Below are 19,628 nucleotides of genomic sequence, written 5' to 3'. Positions count from 1 at the left end.
AGGACAGATGCATATATAAAAAGAAAGTTTAAAAGCAGCGAAAAAATGATTAAAAATGTAAGTTTGGCTAGTTTTCATCTGTATTTCCTGAGCTCTCACCTTGACGCCTTTACCCTGGTTGTGACTGCTGACTGTAGTCTGAGCTGGGGCGGCTGCGGGGGCCACAGCAGGGCCCTCGGGTGCTTGGGACCCCTCACTGGAGGCCAGAGAGAGGGAGAGGGTGGGGAGGAGTGAAGGAGTCTCACACAGGAGGCTGTCGATGGCCTCGTCCTGCTCCATGGGCCACTCGGCTGAATCCCCGTCGGACTCTGCTGCGGAGAAGGAAACACGGACTCTTGTTGGTGTCTTGTTTTGACAGATTTTAAATAGCCTGTTTTTTTTAAACCAACAAATATTTCTTCTCTATAAGATTTAGACTGAGAATGAACCTGTAATAATAATAATAATAATAATACACTTTATTTATATATAGCACCTTTAAAAACACAGTTACAAAGTGCTTTACAATAAAAACAGAACACATTTAAAGCACAAAGAGGTTAAGATGACACAGTTGGCAGCCCTGATCTCCTCAGGCAGGTCGTTCCAAAGTCTAGCAGCCCTGACTGCAAAGGCTCTATCACCTTTGTGTATCAGTCTGGACCTTGGAACAACAACGATGCATTCGAGGATCTACAGGGAGCAGGAAGGGACATAGGGCAATAAGAGATCTGATAGATAAATTGGGGCGGGGCCTCTCTGGGTTTTGTAAGTCATCAATAATGTCTTGAAATCAATTCTGAAAGCAACAGGTAGCCTGTGAAGGGAAGCCAGGATCAGTGAAATGTGATGATGTTTCTTAGTCTGAGTTAAAATCCTGGCAGCAGATGAGCCGGAGGAGGGAGAGCAGAGAATTACAGTCGACTGGATATGAAGGCGTGAACAGTTTTGGTAGAAAGGAAACGTCTAATCCTTGAAATGTTTCTGAGATGATGAAAGCAGGATTGAAACATTGATTTAATACGTTTGTCTAAACTGAGGTTTTGATCAAAAATGGCACCAAGATTTCTGCAATTCTGAGTTATTGAATGAGACAATGAACCAAGACTGTAGCTGTACTATTAGTACTGTACAAATACTGAAGTACTTACTGTATTTATTTATGATATTTCCTTATAAAGAACCTCATCTGGTTAGATTTACTTTATCAGCTCTCCTCCCTGTTTATTGAACTTTTGGTCCAACCCACTTATCAGTAAGACTTTGTGGTGAACTTTATTGACTCTTTATCATTTTAAATCTGGAGCTAATGGTTAATAAGTAATTTAACTATACTTTAACGATCAGTAATAATCCACTAACAAAAAAAACTTCGGGGTTGTAAGTCAGTTGTAAATTTTATTAATGTGATCACAAATGTCATTAGGTCATATATGAGAAAGGGCCCTTTCACTACAATAGCCAGTCAGGTCTGTAGTTATAAATGTTAATATGTTGTTGATAACTTAGGAGTTTCAGCTTCTTGAATGTGAGAATTTCAAACTTTTCTGTGTCATTCATGATCATAAACTGAATATCTTTAAATTTTGATGATCTGTTGATGAGATAAAACAAAACATTTGATGACATCACCATGAACTCCAAGTTTTTTATTGCTTATAAAGTCAACTTTTCATGTGTAAAAAGAAGATTGGGTTCATCTTTCAAAAGAATACTTATGCACACTCTCAGGTGATAATCTGCATCTCACCTGCTTCGCTGCCTTGCTCTCCGGTCAGGTGCGACAGGGGCGACTGTGGTCGGCTGTCGCCACACAGCGAGTAGCTGTGCTCGGCGGTGATGTGCGGTGGCAGAGGGGAAGACGGGGACAGGTCGCCTCCGTCCTCCCCCTCCATGGCTTCCTCCACGCCGCCTCTCACTCCAGACAGGAAGGGGTCGCTGAGCAGCTGGCCGAGCAAAGCATCCTGGGAGAGGTCGTCCAGAAGCTCGGAGAAGTGCTGCACAAAAGAGAAAGAAAACGCTGTAAATATCATTCAGACAAAAGCACAAAATATCAATTTGAAGCCATCAGACACATTCAAAAGGAGACAGGTAATTATATAAAACCACATTGTGAGGAGTCTCTCAGTAATTACTATCTGTTTTTTTTTTTGATTGGCACCTTTCCTTGAATGTGTCCCCTCAGCTCTCCCCCGGGGGGAAAAAGCAAGGAGCCGATCTTGTAAAACTGTCTTTAACTGAAGACAAACTGGGCTGAAAAAATCTCACCCACTAATCAGTGTTTCCCTGTGTGTGTGTGTGTGTGTGTGTGATTCTCAGTGCGGTGACACATTTACAAAACACACGAAGAAGTTAACAGACAAGCCTTTCTCCTCCCCGTTACACTTAATCCCTTCTTTCATTCCCTCCCCCCCCCACTCCCCTTCATCCCTCGTCCTCCTTCACGACATTCCTGTTGCTGCATTCCTGCCCTCCATCTATCCTGCTCTCTTATCTTTCTCTCCCATCAGTGTATGCATCCTCCTCCTCTGCGCTCAGGTGTTATGACTGACATAAACAAAAGGAAGCCAAAGCAAATTCCGGCTGGAGATGTGTTGATAACATACTGACATAATTTCTCCTGTGTTTTGTCAGTTACTCGCAGCTGGATTTCTGTATTTCTTTGAACATTTTCAAACATGAAATTTGTGGATAAAACCTGTAATTAGTGTCCAAACACTCATTACACCCTCATATTATGCATCAAAAACAAAAATGTGTAATTTCTATGAATGAATGCTGGTATCAAGGAAATCAAGAAAATGCATCTTGGGCTTTGGGAAATAATAATCAACATTTTCCACCATTTATGACATTTAAACAACTATCTAAATAATCGACAGATTAAATGATAATGAAAATAATGCAGCCCTAAAGCAAATCACTATATTATATTATAGATTTTTGGTAAGTACAGATTTTGATTCATTTCTGTGCCTCATTATGGACTTGGACTGTTAGTTTTTGCACAAAACTCCTCCTCATTTATTAGTTCATATGTTATATATCTTAAAATGCCACCAGTTCATTTCTATACAATGAAAAACTTAACATATACACAGTATAAAGTCATAAGAATATGAGCAAGTACACATGAAAACAGTAAATAATAAACTTAAACCCTAGCCTTAACTTTATAATTATATGCTTTTGTCTTGTTTGGACAACAGTGGCGTATTTTTCCCCACATAGATCGATAAAGATTAATTTAATGTTACAAATGTGCGACATCCACATAAAAAACTGCAAAATGAAGACTTGTGTGTTTCCAGTTCTGTCCTGACTTGAACTCAACTCAGTGCTCCAAAAAAATGTCTGATGTAACTTCTGTTACCGGGCAGAATAAGCAGAACTAGTCCAATGGCAATATTAAACATTTCGGGACAGTTTGGTCTCAGCCAATGAGACTGAAATAAACAATTTAAACCAAACATATAAAGCTGTGGCTTAAGAAAAGAAAAGAAACAATCTACAGCCAAAATTTTTAGTTATGTAACTTCAGACAGAAGATGGATGACAGATGATGTGCGGATGGATGGAAGGATGGATGGAAAAGCGAGAGTGAAATCAAGATGGAGGAAACAGGAGGAGGGTGGAAGGCCGAACGCCAAGCATGTGGCTTCAATTACAGGGTAAGAGAGGAAGAGAGAGAAGGAGAGAGAGAGAGAGGGAGGCTGGGACTTTACTTCTCGCATTTTCTCTCTCTCTCTCTCAGACACACACACACACATAAAGTGAAATGACCTCTTCACTGCACACTCCTGCCACTGTCTGCTGCCCTATATGGCCCGGATTCAGGCCTGACTGTGTGTGTGTGTGTGTGTGTGTGTGCGTGTGTGTAATGCAAACACCGACAGCATACCGTGAATCTATTCAGGAGGGGGGGAAGACAAATATTTACACATTTATCTAACAGTGGGTCCATTTCCAACTCACCATCAGTGTGTGTCACCGTGACATAAACAAGCCACGATATGAGTGTATAGGATGGTGTGTGTGTGTGTGTGTGACCCATTGCACTGTGGGAAAACATTTACGGTAGTTTATAACCTTTTACTTCCCCTCTCAAATGTCTCCTGGCAACCACATCTCCGTGGTTACTGAGACTAATCTTATTGTTGTTGATGTTGCTGCTTCACGTCTTATAACACACTGACAGTGACGGGTTTCGCTGTGATGATGATGATGATGATGATGATAGTAATTATAATGTCTGCTTTTGCAAAAATCTTATATTTATATATATTTGCTGCATATCTACAAAAATAACTCCATGAAAAGTTTATTCAAAGTTTGAAGAAAAATGGTTTGAAAATATCTCATCAGAAGCAAAATTAAGGACATATATCTTTATTTTTATATAAAGATATAGAGTTTATCTTTACTTGCACAGTTGGCAGATTCAAAAATATTCAAGTTTTACAGTCTTGCACAGCACACAACACAGTTTACAATGATAACAGAGATTCTTAATCATTTTCTCCTAAAGCCTCTGGAAACGTGGCTTGAAATCATAAAAATGCATTTATGATATCAAAGTTGAGTGTCTCGTTAAGCTTCCACAAAAATCTGAATGAAAATAAACATTCATAACATTCATTAGAAAACCTGGCTCAAAAACAGCTCATTTGGCAGATCCCAAATTAAATGATTAATAGCCAATCGTGGATTTGCCTTTCCAGGGGATTTAATAATTAAATAGCTAAACTGATTCAGACAGATGAAGACAAAAGCTTCTCATTTCTAGCTGAGAAATGACAACTGTCTCTGTGAGTTTATCAGCTGTAGAAACTCAGCAAATGAAGCAAACGTTATGAATTGATCAAAACGTTGCCTCCTGCTGACTTTCTAATGTTTCCAACTGACTCATTTTACAACAAGAATCCTGTAATAGGGTCTTAAACATGAACTCGACAGCTACATGGTTCTTGTATTGCAACGTAGAGCTCAGACTGTTATATATGTGTCCTGTTTATCTTATATAATGGGATTAGCCAGACAGAGGTTTGACTATTTATGGTATTTTCAAACAAATTGGATAATTTAACTAGCATTTATCTTATTATACATGTTGAGTCAGTGTTTGACAGTGAAATTTACCTTAAATACTGTAGATTTTCTTTACTTTTTGCAGTCTTATCCTGTATCTAGCTTCTATGAATTTGCTGAGCATGTGGTTGTTTGTATATGTTAACCTTAACTGTTAACGTAGTATTTGCTGGTTCCTGTAAGAATTATTATAAGGATTTTTTTGTTGTTGTTGTTGTTGATCAGAGATTCAGGTTTGGTTTCAGCTCAAAAAGATGTGATGTGAACAGAAAATGCAGGGTGTAGTTTTTAAAGGAGGCGTAATTATAGTGCGAAACCCATCCTTAGAAATCTAAACCACACAAGTGATTCTGTGGGTTCAAATCTTCTTCTTCTAGGATTTTCAACCTTTTCTCTCTTTACTTCCTGCTTTACAAAACACCAGGAAAAGCCCTAAAAAAAAAAAATCCTCCTTTAAAATCCTCTTAAAACGTGAAAACATGAGAAATAAATGATCAACTCCGACCAAATGAAGAAATAAATCCCGGTCTTGTTTAAGTCTACAGGAAATGGGAGCGGTCCAACTACGCCTGCATGAAAACAGAACCGCACCAAAGACACATAGCGAGGCTTTATATGCTCCCTGTCATTTCTGCAGTCACAGTGTGTGGTTGTGGTTGTGTGTGAAAAAAAAAAAAAAGCGATGTAGGGCAGTGGATCGGGCTGCAGGATCAGTCACTGAGTCGGGTGTAACTCATCACACACACACAACAGTAACCTCTTTGTCTTTGCAGCCCAACAGAGAGGTGTTATTTAGGGCCGACTGTAACTTGACTCCCTCCAGCTGGGAGCCAGAACCTCAAGAGGTTCAAGCCTTAATGGGAAAAGTGGGAGTTAAACTGGAACTAGGGCGAGAATCTGTAGGTCAGTAACTATTCTGAGGGAGAAGTGGTGATAACAAAGAGGCTATTCTCATATTTTTATGAATAACATTACCGAGAGGCAGAGAACAACGCTGAAAGTGCAGATCATAATCTTTTAATTGAGGCCACAATGAAGGCTGTAGATGGAAGAGTGATTATCCCTCGACGTTTCTGGTAAAACATCAGTGTTGTGCACAGAAATCGTGAGTCAAGCAAGCAGAAATATCCTTTTTTTTATAAGCTTAGCTATACTTTTTAATATGTATGACCTTAATCATCAGCTAAAAACACCGAAGGGCAAATTCCAAACAAGGTCGGAAAACTGTGTCGAACAATCAGTGGCAGAGTTATGTGTCAAAGAAAATGATTAGCTAAAGTTTGAGACATCATTCTGTACATTATGGGTAAAGAAAAAATGATTCAGGAGCAATTTTAGCACTAAAATGAGCTTTGGAAGGTTTACGGTTCTTCTATGGTTAAAAAAGAAAAACAGTCTATTGGGAAATGTTGTCACTGACTAACAGTATAACTACATCCTGTCCAGATGGAAAACAAACATTTAGTTCATATGGAGGGGTGACATGTTTTTGCTCTTAACTGCAGTCAACAAAATAATTTATCATCATCATCATCATCATCATCATCGCACCATGAGTAAGACCTCAGAGTTCACTGTCGGGAGGGAACATGACAGTGGCCTCAAGTTGACAACATATTTACCCCAGACGGAGATCATTTTGAACTGTTTTTCACTTTCTCTTTTACTAGAAATGTATCTCAAGATAAGCTGCAACTTTATCTGTGTCACTGTTTATTGATTCAGATCATTACAATTACAATTTGTTTAAAGTTCAGTGCTGTATCCCAAACATCTCTTAAAGGTCCAGTGTCCTTCGCTTCCAAGCGTGTAGGAGAAACCTTAAGGTCCTCTCTAGAGCCAGTGTTTGGTTTGTCCGTTCTGGGCTACTGTAGCTACTGTAAACATGGCGGTGCAACATGGAAGAGGACCCGCTCCCTACGTAGATGTAAAGGGCTCATTCTGAGCTAACAAACACACAACGATTCTTATTTTCAGGTGATTAAACACTAATGAAAACATACTTATGAAGTCCGTTCTGCTAGATGCAACTAAATTCTACATATCTTTTAAATCCATAATGCTGGCATAATTTTAAAATCTTGTTTTTAAGTTGATCAATTGAAATATGAAAAGAAGAATATCTGATAGGAACGAGGGCTGAGGACTGAACATCAATCAAATAGTGTCTGTAACACCAAAATATCTAAAACTATTTAATAAAAAAATAATATTAAGTCAGTTCTTTTTCACCTTTAGTTACTCTTTAATCACACATTGCCTGATTTAAATCAAAATAGTTATTTTACATTGTACTTTGTTTAGGGAACATTTTTGAACAGTTTAAACACTGATGAAGTTGAAATATTTGGCGTAACTTGCTGAATTAAAAAAGTTTTTGAAGATGCTCAGCGAATAAAGATATTTAAAAAGTATTCTTTTGTGCTAGCTTCAAAAATCAGGTTTCATTTAGACGTCAAAACATTTCAAATATTTAGGAACGCAAATACACCCCCGTACTAAAAAACCTCAATCATGCTATTTGCTAAAGTGCTTAAGTGTTCACATGAAGCAGCAAAAGTTGAGCTGCAATAATTAGTCGATAATTCAATTAGTTGACGTTGAAACAGAAAAACTACTTTGATACTATTTTACAATTTTTACTTTTATACAACTATCTTGATAATTGAATAATTGTTTTAGTAATTTTCTACGCAGAAATGCTAAATGTTTGACAGTTTCACCTTCTCAAATGGGAGGATTTGTCTTAAACTGAATATCTTTCAGACAAATTAAGACATTTGAAGATGTCGTCTTTGACTCTGGGAAATTATAACCATCACATTTCACTCATTTCTGACATTTTATAGACAAAGCGATTAATCCTTTAATGAAGAAAATAACTGGCAGATGAATCAATAAAGAAAATAATCATTAATTGCAGCTCTAAGCAGAACAATTTGTGTCCATGTTCTCATCAGCTGGAAAGTAACAAACCAGTTGTCTTGTCTCCCAGACAAGCTGGTGAAATCCTGAGAAGCTACGAGGTAGAGAGAGGCAAGTGATAAGTGATAATAAAACCCGGACAGCTGTGTCGGTCACTATTTATCGGCTAAATTAGCGGTCTGAGAGCGAAGGGGAGAGGAAGGAATGTCTTTCCTGGTCTGTAATTGTTCTGCATGTGTGTCTGTTTTTAACCCTTAATGACCAGAGGTTTAAGTTTCAGAGGTAAGACAGGAAGCGGAAAGTTTGATGATGTAACACCTTCCTCCCCCTGAGAGGCAAAAACCAGATGTGTGAGAGTAAACCGTAAAAAATGCCTCAAAATACCTAAGACACACACACACACACACACACACACACACACACACACACACACACACACACACACACACACACACACAAAGCCACACAGGGTCATCTCCCTCCACTGTGTTTCCACTGAGTGTGTCTAGTAGTGCATGTGTGTATGTGTGTGTGTACCTTTGCCCTTGACTCATCTCTGTGTACTTTTGCTGATGACACAGCTTCACTACACAAAGCCTGCAAACACACCAATAAAAAGGGCAAACACACACACACACACACACACAAACATACATACACTAAAACACACACACACTAAAACACACACAAATTAATGTCAAGATAAATTGAATGACTCATTACTTAACTTTGGATCCAGGTTCTAGGTTTAAAACAAACACTGATTACCGACACGTGTGCCATCATAACCTGATAACCAGTATTAAAGGTAAAGAGATATCGAAACCAGTTACACAAACCAGTGCTGAAAGATCTCCGTCTGCTCTCTGCAATCAATTACTGAGAGAAAAGTGAAAAAAATCTTTAATTATTTAAACTTTGAGTACAATTTTCTAATAAGTCACCTTTTATAAAAGGTTTATAAGCTGCAACTGGCTTTGTTAATGGTTAAAATATAATATTATGTATATTTTTATAATAAAATATAATAAATTAATGGTTAATACATTATTTACTATACTTAACATATTAGTTATAAGCTTTTAAAATAATAACTTTTGTGTAGCTGGGTGAAAATTTTTGGTGACTGTTGAGTCATTAATGGTCAAGTCATTGAAAAAAAGGTTTCTCACTTTCTAATAAGCCGACAAGTCTGAAGTTATTAAGTCATTAATAAAGACTAATAAACATCAATTCTGTAGTTATTTATTTTAATAAGTCATAATAAAAAGTCTCAAGTTGGCCGGTGGCAAAAGTTAGTGAGTCATCTGCTATTATAAAAGCCAATAAGTCATTAATAATTGTTTCTTTCAATAATCTAAATCTGCAGTTGAACATTTTAATAAATTGTTAATAAGCAAACTTTAGTCAAGATGCTCTGCAGCAGTTTTCCAGAAGGTCAAAGGTCAAACTCTCCACTGGAGGAAACTTCCTCATGAATTAACAAGACAAAGCAACTATATATGCAGCCATAACCTGGAAACCCAAACATCTTTGTTATTAATTTATAATAGATCAATAAAGCATCAGTAAAAGATTTATTAACTATTAATAAACCAATTATTTATGCTAGGTAAACTCTCTACAGAGGGTGTCTTATCAGAAAACACTTGTATCAGAATCAGATTTAGTCCAAATATTTGTGCACGATATAAAATGTCACACAAATGGAGGCGCTGGGAAGATGAATCTACATATAATACATGCTCACAGATGTTTACAGACATTAACGTAGTGGAAACAAAAAGCAGAGAAAAAGAAACAAGTTTCTAAAACACAAATCCAGTTTCAGTTTCAGGCGTCTCACAGGTTTTTGAATATGAGGCTGAAAGTGTGACAGTCCCCAAAGTATCTCCATGAAAAAAACATTCAGCATCTTCTTGAACTTTGTATTATAATATCGGGGAGTTTCATTTTTAATTTTAAAACTTGTTATCCTAGTTGGTGGTTCAGTGCTTTCCTCATTTGCATCTTGAACGACAGAATAGTTTTCATTCTTCTCAGTTTCCCAGCTGGTCTTAAATTCTCCTGAAATCCTGTTTCTCTACTTTTTTTTTTTTTTTAGATATTTCCCCGCTTTCTGGCCCTCTGGTCAAATTCCTAAAACACTCTGAGATAATAAAAAAGCACAATATTTGCATATTTGAACCTCAGTTGCTGTAGTGACGGTGTTTTAGCATTGTTAGCATTCATGACTGAAGCCGGCAGTGCTGCAGCTGTAAGCCAAGGTACAGCAAGTACCCGCTGGAATGCTAACAATGTGTGCAAGCTGTTTCAACACTTAGCTGAAGTACATGTGTAGAAACTTGATCTGCACAGCAGCAGTAGCAACAGCAGCGGCAGGGATTCCTTCATTCAATGGCTCTAAATAATATCTTTGATAACTTGTCAATGAATTCAACCGCACAGAAATGACAGGATTTGAGCGTAGGATTTCAGTGTAGACAGCTAATAACAACAACGTTTTAGCCTTTATTTTGACCTATTATTAAAATCTTTTTAACACCAAAATGGTTCAAAAAATTACAAGGATTTTGTCTTTTTTCCTACTGGCAATTGTTTGTTGCCATGCTAGCAACTCCAAGACGCTGTGATGCTCATTACAGACCAAAAAAAAAAAAAAAACTTGTTTGATGGAAAAATTATGACAAACTTTTTAGATTTTCTACACTCGTAGGACAAAGGTGTCATTTAAAAGGGTTTATCTTCTGTATGGTGGCCATTTTAGGACATCTCAGACTCAGCTTGTCAGGCTCAGCTCTACATTGTCAGACGTGGCTCAGTTTTTCATACGTGTATTGATGATTGCTAACATTAGCATGTTAGCACAGCATGCTTAAGCTTAGCATATTAGCATGCTATGTTGGTATTAAATGCAAACTACAGCTGAAACTGATTAATTCTCTCTGCATTGCCGGACATGTGGAAACGGTTACCACATGGTGGCGCAAAAGAAAAAGATAATAGCCTCTAAATTCTTGTATTTTTCCAGCATGTATAATGTTATATATGGGCAGCATGTGCCCATGGAGCACGCTCACTAGAGACTTCCACCTGCTGAGACAGCTAACTTCCGACTTAGCCCTCTGGCTAGCTTGAATGGGGATAAAACGATTCAATCATGCAGCTCTTCTAGACTTTTGAAATGTGATTGGACTGAATGGATCCGATTCTGATAGTGAAACGAGTCATTTAGCGGGGTTGTGACGCTCAAAAAAATGTATCCACTGATTTACAGATGTCTCTTTCACAAATTAAGTCTGTGGGAAAAGGCTTTATGGACTAGTGTGCATCACGTGACTTTGTAATTACACGGTTTGGCCAGTATGTCAAATTTGCTTCAAAGCCCGGCACGCTTCCATTATCCAGTTCTCTTTATACATCCATGACGACGGCGGTATGTGTGTAATATTTTTCGGCTTTTCCTGGTGGCCCCTGATTGGTTGACACCACAAGCCAATTGGATCTGGGGTGGAACATTTTATTGTGCGATTATCAGCCCAATTGCTGCTTCCTTATTAGATAACATTTACCCCCTGAAGGCAGGCAAAACATTGTGGTACTGTGGTCACAACTGTAAAGTGAAAGCAATTGCTAAGTGGCCATTAGCCTAGCTGCTAGCCACCAGCAGCTGGCTCGCTGCTACATTGTGCGGTGCATGGTCACGGCCAAAATAAGCAGAGCTACCTGGACCGTAGCCCCATCTAGTGGAAAAGTCATCCCACGCCACTGATAGCTGCTAGTGTGGATAAAAACTGTTAATGTACATTCAGTGATAACTAAGATAGGAACGATAAACCCAACAAACGTTGTGCTGTGAGACGCCAATAAAAATCTTTTTAAAACAACGAAAGCTGAGACCGTGAGATGTTAGCCAGGCCTTAGCGGAGCCAAAACCGTGCATGAGATAACAACGATAGTTAACAGGACATTATATCACTGTGGAGGCACTTATCACCCGCCGTAACAGCATTGAGGCTTGAGGCTGGTACGCTGTCTTAGCTGTGGCACTGATATTGCTTGTGTCAGGAAAACAAGACAAATCACAAGCCTTGGAGGGTTTCTGCTATCTGGGTCTTATCTGGGGGAAAGCCAGCCCAGTGCTAAGGCTACATGTCTGGATTGTGTTGGAGTGCTTACAGAACGCAGCTTTAGTGTGACAACATGTTTTTTCTCTAACAAATATCTTACAGTCGCTGGCAATAAACAAGCAAGAAAGTTCATGGAGCGCCACATGCTTAGGTTTCCCTTCTCTCTCCCAACATGCAGACACACAAACACACATCTGTCTTATTGGCATAATTTGTTCCATAATGTGTGATCTCACACATTGACTCTCCCTTGAAGAACTGAGGCTCGGCCTAAATGACCTCGCTTCGCAAAAATGTCTTCAGTCTGAGAGAGACTCTGACTGGTTCTCACAAGGATGAGACTACAACACACACACACACACACACACACACACACACTGACCCACAATCTGGATCCGCTGATGAAGGATGTGATGATTCACAGAGGAAAAGCTGGACAATAATGGAAAGAAGAGAAACAGCAAAGGATCTCCTGCATGTTTTCAGCTACCAAAGAAAACCTGAAACGATTAAGGCTGCAACTAATGATTATTTTCATAGATTAATGGATTAATTATCTTTGTAAAGAAGTAAATTTTAATCTGTTTTACTTTTATATTGTTTTTATGTTTATTTTTATGTTGTTTTTATTGATACATTTTGGTAATCAGCCTAGTTTAATTAGGAGAGGAGGATTGTAATTTCCAAAATCTGATGGATGAATAAATTGAACCTTTGGCTATAAAATGGTGAAAAGTGCCATTGACAAATTTCTTAAAGCTCAAGACGAGCTCTTCAAATTACAAACAGTCCAAAACCCCAAAACAGTGAGTACTGTGCAAAATGCAAAAGACAATCTGAAGCACTGACCTAAGCACCTTTTGGTTTTATTTACTTATTCTTTGATCAGATAATAGTTTATCTGGATTTGGACTCCATTTTATTTAGACTAAGTTCAGGCACAGCTGTATAAACTCCATGTTTGAGTCTCATGAAAAGAGGATTTCTATTAAAAAAATGCTTATACTTTGCAAAGTAAGACATTGAAAAGGGTATTGTTTTGGTATTGGCACGGAAATTTGGTTAAATTAGTCACTCAAGAGATCTTTGCATTTTGGAGGGTTAATTGGCCATAATAAACAATCGACAACATCTCATTGGGTTCTGGGAAATTCTGATAAGCACTTTTCACTATTTTCTGACATTTTATGGAACAATCAATCGACTTATCTAAGAGATAATCCACAGATCAATCAATAATGAGAATGATTGTTAGTTGCAGCACTTAACCAAACCTATTCCTGGTGAGCATTAAGGTGGAGACTTCACCCTCCCAACCCTCAGGGCAGACTTCTTTTCTCTGAGACGGGTCAAAGGACACAAAGACTAATCAGATACTTTGGTTGGAGGTGTTACTCAGGAGGGAATTTCTCCAAAAGAAGCCACATCTGTCTAGGATGCAAGTTGTTTGATTACTGGGCTTCAACAGTACTTTGTTAGCCATGGTGGATGTTAAGAATGGTGTTAAAATTGTCACGTTTAAACCTGATATTTTTGTTCCTGTATGAACAAAAATATCAGCATCTGCTTTGATATTATAGCATCTTTTAAATCTTTTCTCAAACAAAAACTGTGTCAGGGGTGGAGCGATGGTTAACGGATGTAAACAACAGGATGTGAGAGAGGAAAACAGTAGGCGTGACATCCAGCGGGGCCGCTAGTGTTTACTCTCCACCCACAGGCGAGGACAGGAATCATCATGCATAAACACACAAAGTCTGAGTGTTACCAAAGGAGGATGAAAGAAAATCAAAGCAGATAGATTACAAAACCCTGTTTCCAAACATAAATGTCCACTTCCTGTTTAACACTGCAGCCCTAAATCTCTTTCCGCTCTCTTTAATGTTTCATGTTTGAAGAGAAAAAGGCCTAAATGTGAGAATTTATGCTCAGGCACGACAGGAAAATGTTTTTATAATAGGAGACATATTGAGAACGGAAAACATCCCGAGTCAAAGTTCAAAACTATGAGTCAGTCGTTATCTGAGAGCTGCTATGATATGTGAGTGCACATGTGTATGTGTGTGCACGTGTGTGTGTGTGAATTAGTAATATGGAGGCGGGTGAACAGAAAGATATAGAGGAAAAAAGACAACCAGACCCACAAGATGACAAATGGAAAAAACGTCTCTTTGTCTCCCTCGGGGTCCCCCTTTATGTAAAAATCTCCCTCCCCGCTGTCTCCCAAAGCTTCCCAAAAGTTCCAAATTCTACCTCCAACACACACACAGACGGTAACACATACTTTCCAGTCTTGCTCTGTCATATTGACCAATCGTGGAGTACAACCCCCACTCTCTTCCCCCACACACACAAACACACTGACCCTCCAGATGTTACTCAATGACTTCAGCAGAGTTACACTCATAGAGGCGACAACAATATAACAGCTTGCTGGTTGATATTATTAAATAAAGATCATTGTAGGTCCATTATTCAGGGATGTGTTTGCATTTTTTATTATTTCCCCTTATTTCCCTTAAATAGATTCATTTAATAGTAGTTAAGTGTTACATGTACCTTGATAACAATAAATGGTTGTGATTATAACCTTTTTTATACATCAATACATCATAACTCATTACTTGTGCTGCTAGCTTCTCATGTTTAATAGAGTTGTGAAGTGGATCCAGAAGTCAAACTACGATACATTTTTCTTTCAGACAGTGTTACGTGACTCACACTTCGGCATGAAACGCTCCCGGTTAAATCATCAGTACAAAAGGTTAACAAATGCGTTGGGAAATATCTGGTTCTTTGACTAAAAAAAAAAGTCATGGTAAAAGGTGCATTTCTGCAAGAAATGTCCAATCATTGAGCTTATAATTCTATCAGTAAAGAAGCTAAAGATTACAGTGTTGTACAAATTCAATCAAACTATTACTGCCATTTTGAAGCATTTAGATTTTATCGTTACAGATGTTGGACTTCTGGGCTCTGATCTGATTGGTTGGTTAGGTTTCTGGTTGGTCCTCGGTCGAGGAATCCATAATATCAGTAATTTAATTAATTCTGGTTACCATCTATCCGTAAAGACTCCACTTCCTCGTCTCAAACACAGCTGCCAGATGCGGAGACTCTGTGTTAAACACAGCTTGTCTTCATGTCTCTAATCATCTGTGTACGCTCGTTAGAAACTGGGTCAAAACACACGCGTGCATAACTTTTTCCATCAATCCACCGTAACACTGACCAGTGATCGAGTACCACTCTACACGCACACACACACACACACACACACACACATAGAGAGCCAGCTGTTTCTCAACTACTGAACTCCCTCACCCATCTCCAGTTTTGCCAACTCTCCTTTTGTATTTCTAAGATTTTCTGCTTCCAACATAAAGTCCTCTTCTTCTTTTCCTCTGAACTCTCTCGCGTTTAAATCACTTCAATTCGAGTGTCTGTAAATCACTTCAGGGCAGTTCCGTCTGAAAGTGAGAAGATTTGGAGATTTATTGGAAGCTAAGCTCGTTTATCAGTCTGCTCATTTGTGTTTTATTGTGTTTGTCTGGCTGTTTGTTGTAGGATTATCCCCAAAATCATTTGTCTGCTAAGACTTAGATCTCAGTTTCAGCTAACGAGTCCTCCCTCCACCTCCTGCTAGACGCTGGTAAAATCTGGGTCAGTGCCTCTCTGGCTGGGCACCTCCAGTGAGCTTTTTAATCTTCGGAAAAGGCAAACACTCCAGGAAACTTGTTTGGGCGCGCCGCTGATCTTAATTCCTCTGTTAAAGCGCAGCTTTCTGAGACTGATGCTTGCCAAGTACAAGCACGCTTGAATGTCAAGACACACACACACACACACACGTTGAACTTGGCACGGGTGAATGGGTTTGCTTCATTTCTCTCCAAATGAAAAGGTTCATGCAAGAGGAAGGTGTGATAGATGGTTGGCCTTTTAGAGGAATCCAAAGAGACAAGTGCAGCTGATGTAGTTTTGTAGGTCGACACCATTACTGATATGTCATTTGATATTTATATGACATTTTAAAGCTGCTACTTGAGGCAATGTTTTTGTATCTTCAACACCTGGCTGCTCCTGGAAGCTGTCGTTACTCACTGTTACCGGCTCGCTGATACAGAAAATAGCCCAGACATCAGATTTCCCTCGTCTGTTTTACTAACACAGTATTCTCACATTTCAGTTTGCTTGTGATAGATTCAACATCAACACCATCAATCACCGATACGGTCCTGTCACTACTCGATGATGTCAGAGTTTAGCCTGCAGTAAATAACGCCAACAGTGATGTTTGCGATCCAACCTAAACAACGATACAGTATCCCGAGCAGCCAATGAAGCTCGGCAGCCAGTGGTTGGCCACATCATGCACGTCTGGCCCAGTAGACACAGGAGTTTCATCCATGTTGGACGAGTGATACCTCAAGATTTATGTCCAGTGTCACCACAGGAAGTAGAGCCACCCTTATGGATCGAAGTGGAAATAAGGGTATGAAGGCGGAAGACTGCAGTTCACGTTCCATCACAGACTTGCAACTAACGTGATGATCTTTCCCGAACTTTGATCAAGTGTTTTAGTTGCAAGAGTTTTGCAGAATCAAGCAATATTGACGTTCTTGTCTGGCGAAATGATCACAGCCAGACTTGTCATGAATAATATATCACAAACTATACTTTCAACTCCAATTCCAACGGTTGAGATTGGCTCAAAGCTGTGCTGTGTGTTGCTAAGCGGAGCTGATTCTCATCCCGAACTGGCCCATGTTTGCACCCTAAAATCCCTGCAACATCTGGCTGCTACATACGGGCCAGAGACGGCTCAAGTTCTCACATTCAGCCTCAATCAACCCAACTTATCTGGTTACTTGGAGTAACAGCCTGTGTTATCACCAGCTGCTGGAGCTCTAAAATTTATCAACGTTGAATATATCTGTGGTAAAAAGAAAAGGACAGGATATGGGAATTCCTCAATGTCAAGGGAAAAGAAGCAGCTGGAGACTCCATGTGTATACAAGAAGGAGTTTACATTTTCCGAAGTCTAACAAATGATGAGTCAAGTGGGGCACAGATGGGATTAGAAATGACTAAAGTGGGTGGAAAACAGACGAACACATAAAAAAAGAAAAGATTTTAATATGAGGTGAAGACTTATAATTTGGGCTGCAACTAACAATTATTTTCATTATCAATTAATCTACCAATTATTTTTCAATTAATCGTTTGATCAATAAAGTGGAAAACGCCCACCACAAGTTCCAAGAGTCCAAAGTTACGTTTTAAAATCTCTTCTTGTGTCCAAATCCCACAAATATTCATTTTACGATCAAAGAAGACTAAAGAAACCAGAAAGTATACACATTTAAGAACATGAAACGTGTTGCTTTTTGTCATATTTGCTTGAAAAATGACAATTGATCAATTATCATATAAGTTTTCTGCCAATCGACTTATCATTGCAGCTCTAACAGTCCCGGCACCAGAGGAAAGTAACTGGTCAGGCATTTGGTTTATATGGGCGAGCCCAATGATTCTTGTTGGCGACACCATTTAATTTACATAATTTATTACAAAAAGGACCAGACGAATATAGACTGTGTTGAACATACAATAATTTAAGGCTTTAGGAGGACACCTACATGTTCTGTTTGTGCTTTCACCATGACAACCTAGACAACCACGTCAACCACATCAACCACGACAACATTCCCCTGAAAGTCACCAGTTAAGGCGATCAGTGGTTAAACTGAAATAGGTGTTTCGGGTTAACCAGTGACTGTGTTAACTGGAAACTTACAGCTGAAGGCTCCTAAAAGCCTTATCAATTTTACTTTAATCAATCAAATCAATGTGTTTATTGTCTACGCCAAACATTTACGTGAGTTAAACAGTGCTCAGCAACAAGCAAAAAGCATTCACCTCGTAACGTTTCTTATAATGTGTGAAACAACAAAAACTCTGAATAACATAATAACTGCTACAAACTTAAGTTCAGAAGTTTGAACAAACTTCTTAGAAACAGAAAGAAACGACAGGATATTTTAAAAAGAGTGAAACTAAAAGTGTTCAAACACCGCACTGCTGGTTTCCGCTGTCCACATCTGGACACCACAAACTGACAAAAAACGTACAAACGAGGAAGGAGTTTTTTTTCCTCCCTGCGAATTTTATTCTTGTCGTTGGGCCCTGGCCTTGAGCATTAAAACGGCGTTGATGCTGATTTCTCCTGGGAGGGACAAATTCCTTGATGGGTGGGCCTGGCCCCCCAGAGTCCCACCATAACGCCGGGACTGAGCTCTACTGATTATATTCAGTGTCTTTAACTGTAAAGAACTTATTAAGGTGTCCATCTACCTTCAAAAACTCCTGAAACCCCACAAAAGATCCCAACAAACTGATTAACAAAAGATGCAAAATCGGATCACAAGTGGATGCGTTGTGATCTGATCACTCAAACCACTTGCTGAGGTGGTTTGGGACACATTTGACCACATATCTTTTGCAGCGTAAACGCTTTAGTGTCCTGATGCGTCCCCGACAAGGATGTAACAGGAAAATACGTCATCAATGCAGGACATGGTGGTTGTTTTGTTGCCAACGCACCAACGCCAAACGACTTTGTCCTGCCAATCTCAACAGTTGGAATAACCTGTACACGTATATTAGTTCTTGGAACATTTTTGTTTTCTTAGCTAGCCTGTGCAAAACAAATCTGGCGCTAGGCAGTAATGAAATCTGAGCTGGACTCTTTGGAGACGCATGATAAACAAAGGTGTGAACGGCGAAGTGTCTCGGATCACTGAAACGCATTTTAAAACCAAGTGTAAACAGTCTCTTGACGTGTTGTATTGTTGGAAAAAAGTTAAATTAAGACACCTAGTGGGATTCTATGTAAGAACATCTAAAAAAAGTAAGGAGGTTAAATAAAAAATAGAGCAGGAAAGTGGAAAATGGAAGAAAAAGGAGTCGGTTTGGAGAGCAAAAGAAAGACGGATTAAGCCACATTTCACACAAATAGAAGAGTACAGTAGAGCGACAGTTTAGCAGGAGGAACAGAGGAGTTTCTGGCATTTTGGACAGGAGCTGACTCGTCCTCTCTCAGCTCACCCTGGCGCAGTGACAGACGACGAGGAGGAGGAGGAAGACGAGGAGGAGGAAGGCTGGAAAGAGGGGTGAAAGGTTAACTAGACAGCGGATGAAGAGGTTCTGTCCTCAGCAGGTCTTGATCGTACCACTCCGAGCAGCAACACAGGATATGAGCTGCAGATCCATAAAGGGAACATCAAAGTTGAGTCTGTCTCGCAGCTTATGCACCTTACTGTTTAATAAGCAGTTTAAAGGCTTTAAACACTTTGATGTTTAATACCCGAAACACTGGAGCTCATGCAGAAAGTCTGACAAAAACTACAAACTAAGTAGAATTCTGCTGATTCTACAACTTTAAAGTCTATAACACGGATTTTATTTAGATTTCCTCTCCAAAAAACAAGCCAAACTTTAAACAGA

General features: G+C 39.1%; 1 protein-coding gene across 2 annotated transcripts in view; it reads right to left on the bottom strand.

Moving 5' to 3' along the window:
• Positions 1 to 19,628, bottom strand: part of creb3l2 (cAMP responsive element binding protein 3-like 2) — a 39,711-nt gene that overhangs the window by 9,217 nt on the left and 10,866 nt on the right. The window contains exons 2-3 of one of the 2 annotated variants that reach the window (XM_042402544.1): positions 1,730 to 1,976; positions 100 to 311 (exon numbers count right to left, since the gene is read on the bottom strand). In XM_042402544.1, coding sequence (XP_042258478.1) covers positions 100 to 311; positions 1,730 to 1,976 — 459 coding nt within the window. The remainder of the gene's footprint in view (positions 1 to 99; positions 312 to 1,729; positions 1,977 to 19,628) is intronic. The other variant, XM_042402545.1, reaches the window with a different exon arrangement.

Source organism: Thunnus maccoyii, chromosome 23 (genome assembly GCF_910596095.1).
Source record: "Thunnus maccoyii chromosome 23, fThuMac1.1, whole genome shotgun sequence".
NCBI lineage: Eukaryota > Metazoa > Chordata > Actinopteri > Scombriformes > Scombridae > Thunnus > Thunnus maccoyii.
Note: the sequence above shows the minus strand (reverse complement) of the source record. Positions and strands in the feature narration are given on the sequence as shown.